Source organism: Montipora capricornis, chromosome 2, assembly GCF_036669925.1.
Source record: "Montipora capricornis isolate CH-2021 chromosome 2, ASM3666992v2, whole genome shotgun sequence".
In the NCBI taxonomy this organism is placed as follows: Eukaryota; Metazoa; Cnidaria; class Anthozoa; order Scleractinia; family Acroporidae; genus Montipora; species Montipora capricornis.
This window is the reverse complement of record NC_090884.1, coordinates 52,715,914-52,724,774: the sequence shown is the minus strand read 5'-3', so window position 1 is coordinate 52,724,774 and position 8,861 is coordinate 52,715,914. Positions and strand designations below refer to the sequence as shown.

The 8,861-nt window shown below is 36.7% G+C and overlaps 1 protein-coding gene and 1 long non-coding RNA gene across 2 annotated transcripts in view; one reads left to right on the top strand and one right to left on the bottom strand.

Moving 5' to 3' along the window:
- The window catches only part of LOC138026755 (uncharacterized), an 8,815-nt gene extending 1,989 nt beyond the window's left edge, over positions 1-6,826 (top strand). Inside the window, exon 3 of the long non-coding RNA XR_011127337.1 lies at positions 6,692-6,826. This is a non-coding gene — a long non-coding RNA (uncharacterized lncRNA). The remainder of the gene's footprint in view (positions 1-6,691) is intronic.
- Positions 1-8,861, bottom strand: part of LOC138026745 (G-protein-signaling modulator 2-like) — a 30,963-nt gene that overhangs the window by 21,233 nt on the left and 869 nt on the right. Inside the window, exons 2-6 of the mRNA XM_068874202.1 lie at positions 6,235-6,377; positions 5,140-5,263; positions 3,686-3,801; positions 2,724-2,775; positions 1,259-1,362 (exon numbers count right to left, since the gene is read on the bottom strand). Of these exons, the coding sequence (XP_068730303.1) occupies positions 1,259-1,362; positions 2,724-2,775; positions 3,686-3,801; positions 5,140-5,263; positions 6,235-6,377 (539 nt within the window). The remainder of the gene's footprint in view (positions 1-1,258; positions 1,363-2,723; positions 2,776-3,685; positions 3,802-5,139; positions 5,264-6,234; positions 6,378-8,861) is intronic.

Sequence of the window (8,861 nt, the reverse complement as noted above, 5' to 3'; positions counted from 1 at the left end):
CCGAACAGATATTTCCGAAAATTGACGTTGGGTGCCCCTGATCAGTATGGAAGGACCAGAATTAGAAGCTTTTGACCCAACACCAGCAGTTGTCAAGTGGTTTAGCAGTGGTCAAAGACCAAGGCGTCCTAACTTTGCTTACAGAAGATGGCCAGATGAATTAATTTCAGTTGCTGATTCATGGGACTCACCGGATTTCGAATGATCGCGTTGATGTTGTGTTAACGACGTGGTTCTACGTCTAAGTCTGTATCAGCTTTAAACCAAAAGTGTATTACTTTTAAAAATCAAAATTAAATGAAACTTGTGAGCAGTAAACTGACAGTGTTAATGTTAAGTTCAAAAGGAACTCGGAATGCATATTTTTCTGTTGTCTTGAACGTACCATGAAGTGTGTGTGATACTACGTGAAATTGAGAAGGTTAATTTAAAAAACACGTAACAGTATTATTGCTATCTCCAACGTAAAGTAAGAGCCTGAAAGTCGAAACAAACACAGGGATCGTTCAAAATAAAAGATAATCATAAATGCAAATAAATGATTATTTACACAACGTCTGAAGTTTTCTGATTTTTTGGTGCACCAGTATTTTAAGCTGTGCTCCTAAAATTTTTAGCTGTGCGCCTAAAATTTTGGCAGTGCGCCTAGAAATTTACCCCTGGTAGCACAAGTGCTCCCAAAGCCAGAAATAAACTTTGAGCCCTGTTGCCGGTAACTTTCTAGCATATGTGACTTAGATGACGCGCCGATTCAAGAAGGTAGATTTAAAGTGCGGGCTACAGATGAAAGAGAGAGATGATCCCCGCAATTACCTGGACAATTTAAGGAAATTTGCAGGTGTCTAGAAGAGACAATTGCTTAACTTGCCCAGATAAAAGTGCGAGGGACCATCTCTGTCTTTCGAAGGTAGATTTAAAAACAAACAAACAAACAAACGACATGAAGGATGCCTGGTGGGTTGTGGGTTTATAGCTTGATCCATCAACAGGTTTGATGATTCTGAACCACAAGAAGAAAATGACTTTTGATTGGCCCAGCAAATTTCCAGAGTTGGGTCAACAATCGCCCTTTTTTCATCTTGAATTATTGACTTTAAGGCAATATCTCTCAAATTAATTAAGTCAATATCCTCATATTTACATGATCCTGAATCTCTTTTCTGTGACACAATAAATCATTCTTTGATTGAACTGGTCGTTGACATTCATCGCTACTCTCTCTCGATTTTTCTTATCAAAGTAATTTGCACATACATACCTATCTCCAAGCTCCTGTGCAATAACCAAATGCTTAGTGTGAAAGTCCACTGCCTGTTCATAATCTCTCAATAACGTAAATGTGTTCCCTAAGCTGTAGCATGCCTGCAGCAAAAAACAGGTAGCAGTATAAGCTTCAAATGTTTTTCAGGTTGGAAGTAAAAATCTATTCAATCGAAATGTTTTGGAAATACCGACTCATTGACCACAAAATTGACTACTTAGGAAGGTGGTATATCTAAAGGTTACCGCATCGGTTTTGTGCATGTATTTGCGCAGGGCTCAAATATCGCTACAACCAATTGGACTGCATTTTGTCTTACAGGGACCAGGCCCTGATTCAACTCTTTGTAAAAAGCTAACTGGCTGCTTCCAGCTATGTTTGAGTTTTTGATCATGTTGGGTTTTAGTTTCAATTGTCACTTGGTTCTGATTATCAAAGTGTTGTGCATTGAACTACAGCTTGACAGCCATCTGCACTTCCGTTATAAATAATGCACTGATATTTTACAAAGATACAATTGCATCAGGTTTTCTTCCTGCCTGCATCAGGGAACGAGAAAGCAAACGAATTATGGGGTTAGTTTGTAAAGTCTGGAAACTTTGGTGTTGCATTGGTGAGGATTGAAACATGAAATAATTAATAATTAAGAATAATTAATAATTAATGATAATTTTTAATAATTAATGAATTGAAAAGGCAAATTAACCACTGCAAGAAAGATTTTTGACCTAAGAAAGCAAATTATCCCTCTACCATCCAGCTCTATGCAACTTTTGAACTTGAAAGGCTGAAAACAACAAGCTAAAGTGCATTTGCTTTACACTCTACTTGTGAAATTTTAAGCTTTTATTTTGAGCAGAAGACTGTTTAATTTTGGAGTCATTTTTGTATTTAAAGGTCAGCCATTACTACGTTTAAAATCTTTAGAAGCTAGATAGAGGAAAAGGTGACATCAGAGACTCAACTAAGAATTCAATTTGTGTTTACACAGTAATTGATTACGTTATGCAAAGCGAATGGATGGTGTTTTGCATATTTAATCAGCTGTAGACATTCGCACATATTGCACGGAGTCTTTGGCGTCCCGGCCTTTGGAGCCTACCAGTCAGTTAAGAGCATGAGTAATGGCAGACCATCAGTCTTCCGCTCGCCAATAAAGCCTAAAATTTCATTTTCAAAATTTGACGAAAAGAGGAGAGGTCATTTTTTGATCACAGTAGCACTTTAATAGACCTTTTTGCATATACGGCAGCCATTTTGATTTCTATTGTTTCAGAAGACATTACGGGATGGCTCAGGGGGCAAATTAATATGTATTTGCCCCCTGGGCATCCCATAATAGCTATTCGAAACAATAGAAATCAAAATGACCGCCGTATCTGTAAAAAGGTCTATTATTATAATTATATTCAAAAGTAGGTCTTCAGCAGTTTCTATTACAAATGTACTGCATATACTGTACCTGCGCTTCAATAGCCCTGTCTCCCAGTTCACGAGATATGGTAAGAGTTCTCCTGCAAAGAAAGACATGACTGTGTGTAATGTATATGAAATTGTCTGTTTTTTTTCTAATTCTGCAAGTGGAGCTAATAAGTCAACCTCAGCTTGGGGAAATGATTTTGCTTAGTACCAGAACTCTTCGCAACAAATTTCACGCTTTGAACCGAAGCAAACAAAAAAATAATAACTATGTATAGTTAACCTTCAAATAATTACTGGTTTGGATGTTTTGCCAATGAGCTATAACTAAAACATCCCGCCAAAATGACATATTTTGACAATTTCATTCACAGCGGAAAAGAAAGACAATTGCCACTTAAATCCCAGCTCCAACAAGTCTCCTCTGACTCAGTAGTACAGCATCTGAATTAGTAATTATAATTTACTTTACAATTATTCCATGAGCATGCGTTGGATATGACACGGTAAATAGCCAACAAGGTGTGTAGGGCTGAGTTGGCTATAACCAGTCTCACATCCAACAAGCACAAATGGAATAATATTATTATTGTTTTATTAAGTTTTCATTAAATTCTGAAGGCTTGGACACTTGGAAGTTAAGTAAATCATTTTCCAGCTTGGCGACACTTGACACAATCAGTTTCCATATTAGGTCAAAGGGTATATGACCTGATAACGAAAATTGAATGAACCACTCACTATATCGGAGGTTAAAAAATTTAATAATAATCATCATTTGAAAGTCATATGTTTGACTCCTTCAAGGTGTAATCAGAATTATTCTCCCAAGTCAACATCCCAAAAACATTTAAATTAAAATAATTATTATTGATATATCATCTTATGTACTACGCTTGCATCATTATCACTGCCTCCACCACATTTTAAATTTGCCTGAGAATACTGAGACAAACCAAACTTGCTCATTTTGAACGTGGTAGATGGGATTTAAACAGATCTCACTTGTAATAATCTGCTGCAGTCTCGAACTCTCCCAGAAAAACATGGGCATTTCCGAGATTGCTACAGGCTCGTCTTTCTGCTGGCTTGTCATTGAATTCTTCAGCAATAGCTAACCTCTGCAAGAAATAACTTCATTACTTTAATAAGGGCCTGTCAAGTTTAAAGAGAAGGAGGCAGGGTGGTGTAACTGGTCAGTGCTTTGAACTTCTGACCGCAGGGTTTCAGGTTTTAGATCAGTCACTATGCTGTTTCCTCAGACAAAAAACTTTGCTCCAAACTGCTCTATTGACCCAGGTCGGATAAATGGGTACCAAGTACCATAAAAACTCGTGTATAAGCCGCATCTTTGCGCCGAAATATTGAGCTCAAAATCATGGATGTGGCTTATATACAAGACCATTCCTTTCAGAGGGAGTAAACTAGATGGTATTGGGTCACAAATAACACTCAAAACCTTCAGTATAAAAAAATATTCTTTAACGGATCACTTCAACACTGATCTCTGCACTGAGAAGATACCTCACTTTTTGGGAGAACTCACAAGGCAAATGGCCAACTATTTTGTTGCCCTTCATTACTTGTGTGGCGTGTTTGTCCATGGGGTTTAGTGACATGTTTTTCTCTGATCGATGGCTTCCCAGAATTCCTCTGTAAATAGCTGCGTGGTTACAATGCAAACATTTTGTATCATTCTCTGTGCTTTATATGCGCTCATATTTTATCTTTTTTTATTTAAACTTTGGGCTTTAATAATGAAGACAATTAAGTGTTGTGAGTCCCAAGAATTACAGAAATCAATTAAAGATACTGTAAGCTTTTAATTAAAGGGTATTTTAAAGTCAGCTCCTGACAAGTGTGAGTCGCCATTGATTTATGTACCTTACTAAATTACAGGGCATTTCCATTCCAACAAAAATAACTTTATACCATAGAAAGTTATGTTTACGATCCAAATGGTTTGAACTTTTTTCAAAGAAAGCACTTGTACACGAGATAAATGTTCAAATTTCACAATGACTTGACTGTCTTTGTTTTCAAATTTTCTGGGTGCCACCACCTTGAATGATAAATTGTGGACAAAAGCTCTTGATGTCAAAACAACAAGGCAACCGTAACATTTTACATCTATTCAACATGGAAGCACCCACAGGAAATTTGAAAGTGAGAATTTGAGTGTCCGCATGGGAGACTAGACCAGTCTGAGTAGGTAGTTATTTAATAACATGTGGTCTCATTGATCAGAACTCCATTTACAAGATTCTTTCCAAGTCGAACACTCCCAAGGAATTATGTGCAATTCAAACTGACAACCTCCCACAAGAAAGACCAGTGCACTCTCGATTGAGCCAACTGGTCTGCGGTCTGAATCCACAGGCCATCTCACCTCTTTAACCAGAAGATTCCCAAAATAGGTACAAAACTATGATCTTGGTACAACTATACACTTTGCATACCTCTTCATGGAACATAATGGCCAGTTCAAAATTTCCTAAAAGGTAGTGGGTATTGCCAAGATTGCCGCAAGCTCTTCCCTGGGCTGCTCTGTCCCCAAGCTCTTTAACAATTGCAAGATTTGCTCTGAGAATGAAATACGATGTAAAAGTAAAGCTAATTAACATCAAGCAATATGCCAGATTATCCCTTTGGTATCCTGAAAAGCTCCAGCAAAAGTTGTCCTAGAACGATGATGACAATGCAATACACTGTACCTGTGAATATCAGTAAAACTATATAGCCAGGCAAGACAACTATGATAATTACGAAAACTATGAAGGGATTTTGGCCAGCAGCTGTTTCAACCTTTGACATGAGAAGGCTACTGCTATGTCAACATCATTAAAAATGATTACAACAGAAAACAATGCATTTAACGAACAAAAACATATTACTCTGCATGTGGGTTTTACATTTTGATATGTTTCTTAGTCAGTCTCTTTCTTGTAAACAGCAAGGTGAAATGACCAAATTTTCCCTAAATTTCCAAGCTAGATACCACATAACTCGCAGCCTAAGCACCTTGGTATAACCACAAAATGATTGTGATAACTTAGTTGTCAGATGGCATTTACCGGCAGTAGTCGCTCATAACTCTTTTTAAAACCCAACTTGTCAGCCCAAGAACACCAGGCCTCAGTTGCTCAAAAGGTGGATAACGCTATCCAGCAGATAAATCACTATCCAGCTGATAAACACTAGCAAAATTAATTGAGTTATCCATTGGATAGTCATTTATCCAGTGGATAGCGCTATCCACCCTTCGAACAACTGGGGCCTAACCTTTAAGTTCCAGTCAGCTGCTCATAAACAATTTGGGTTGTAACAACAGTACTATTAATCCCAATTTGCCCTCAAAAATTGCAAATTACCTAATCCTTCAATCATCTTTCTGCACAGATGGACCCTTTAATGACAGATGTACAAACACTGAAAACCCATCCATCTAATTCATTTTTGTTTGAAAAAAATAAAAGTAAGCGAAATGAAAATGAAGACATGGAAATGCTTTTCTGGGATGGAGCCAATTTTCTAAATTTCACCTAAATACTTACTCATAGAATTCAATAGCTCTTTCGAGAGCAGAGCGCACTTCTTCAGGAAATTCCCCAGGATCCTGGTGAAAGTTACGTCCAAAATGCTTCCCTTTGGCATGATAAACATTTCCCAGGTTATACAAAGCTCTAGCCTCACCAATCTGAAGCGAAATAGACATAAAAAAAAGGAACCAAGAGGTATTTGACAAACCAAAAGAACCACAAGATTGAGTGGTAGTCAAAAATTAGAGGCAAAATGGGAAAGTTTAACCCATTGACTCCTGGGGGTTCCCCATTGACGAGTAAAATCGTCTGGCATTAGACAGAGTAAAATACTAAGTCTGGCTGGTTTCGGCAGGTTTGGACGTCAAAGGGTTAAAGCATTTTTGTGTACTGAGTGCAAAAGCACCTAAAGTAAATTGCATAATTTATTACACTCAACACAAATTCAACGCATTTATCTCCAAATTTTCAGGACTAATTCAAAATGGTCCCCCAGCAAGAATTTCCAAAATCTTGGTAAGACTGACAAAAGGATGGTCTGATCACCAGAGGTTACAGAGCAAACCGTTGGGTACTGCCGTTACTAACGACAATAATGTTACTAAACATCACCTAAGTTGCAAATTTGTCTTTAAATGTTTTGCTGATGCCTTACTTTGAAAAGGTATTAAAATATAAATTATAGTTAAATAAAACCTTCTTTTAGTATGGGTCTATGGTGTTGTGGACTATCTTTCTTTCATTTCAGACAAGGAATCTTAACTTAAGGGGGAACTCTGGTGGTCCATTGTTCTGTATTTTCATTTTTCCTGGGACCTTTTTATTGGAGAAAATGTCCCAGTTGCATTTCCCCATGGTCCCTATCCAATAAATGTCCATGATAATTTGAGGTCCTGTCTGTTGTTTGAAAAAAAAACCCTAAGAATGTCTCATAACTGAAAGTAAGAAGTGTTTCTCTCAAAGTTAGTTTCTAAAGGGAAAAAAGACCTATTTCCCCTCTCACGCATTTGAATACTGCATCATTAATTTTCATTGAACAAAAAGAAAAATAGTAAGTGATAAGTTGGACAGTAAATAAATTTGCTGATAATTAAGATGCTAAAACAAAAGTAAATTTCTTAAATTTGCCTACGCCTTATGAAATGCCACGCTTGCCTTTGACCGAGTCAACCTAAAAATAGTGGGCTTAGTATTTGATAAGCTATATCTGTGAAATCTGTTAGCAATAAAAAAATGGCTGATTTAAAAAAAGCCAAGAATCTTTTTCAGAATGAAAATTAACAATGGCGTGTTAAACATGTTAAAGGAAACGTGAGCAAATATATAAAACAAAGCTGTCACAGTAATTAGCTATAATAAAGCTGCATAAGGAGCGAATTTATTTTGTGAGTTAGCATTACCAAAACTATTCAAATTTTTAAAAGTAATATTTAAGATGACCCAGAAAATAATTATTACATTCTTGCAAATAAATAACTGTGAAACTGTCATCCAACCGTGAAAACCGAGTTTTTGGCAATCCTACGAGAGGAATCCACTCAAAGACTAAACAAAAGATGCAATTAAGGCTACCAAGGAATTTTTTTTAGGAAAGATGAAACCACTATGTCGTGAGTCCATCAGACCCCGGGAGAACTGTCAAAGATACATCATTATTTCTAGATCTCAAATCTACATATTTTCGTAACTAAAGGTAAACAAAAGCGGAAAACATGACTAAATTCACATCAAAGCTTACATCATGCAACTAGACGATTAGAGAACTCTAACCCTGCGTTTCCTCCAAAAAATAAAAGGTTTTAATTTGTAATGTTTTTATTTTTTGTAAAGGTAAAATGCTTCCCGTACGAAACTGTTTGATTTTATTGATGTCATCGACATTTAAAGTACACTTTCGAACTGTGCAACGAAAACATTTACTCAGAAAAAGTCTAATGCCTCGATATTCTTATCAGGAAATTAAAAACAGCAAACCATGCAATCAGTTTTGGATCAGCTGCTACATCACCCATTTCATTCACTTGGTCTGACAAGCCAAATAATTTACTCTTTTTGTCTAATTTGCCCATATCACTGTACTATGTGATGAAAGCGGTATTTCCTTCTCCAGAGAATAGTGGGGATAACAATTCGCTGTTGAACCAATACGAATCAAACTATCTCATCTTTAATACTGGAATCCCTATTTCTCCATAGAACCACCAGATTTATTCAAACCACTTCAACTAATTATCGAACGAAAAAAAGAACTTGAAAAGCGCAATGGCAAAATCTTCGCCGGCTAGCTCCCAAAATACTCTCGGCTCCTGTATTGGCATATTCGACTATTTTCAACTTTGATAAAAACGATACTGAAGTGGAGAGATCGACGAAATCGTTAATTATTTGGACACTAATTAGAACGCGCTTACAATTCGTCTTAATCAGTTACTCGACACGCACACGGCTTAAGTATTTTAACCTTTTGGCGCTACATACCCTGTATACAAAAACCGCAAACTGTTAATCGATTGGTAAAATGTAGACACAAAAATGACGCGTTAAATACCCAGAGGTTACAAATAGAGAAGCCGTTTTATTTCGAAACAATGAAAACGACGAGTAAATTATCCTAATTTCAGTAACTTCTGAATTTTCTAGCA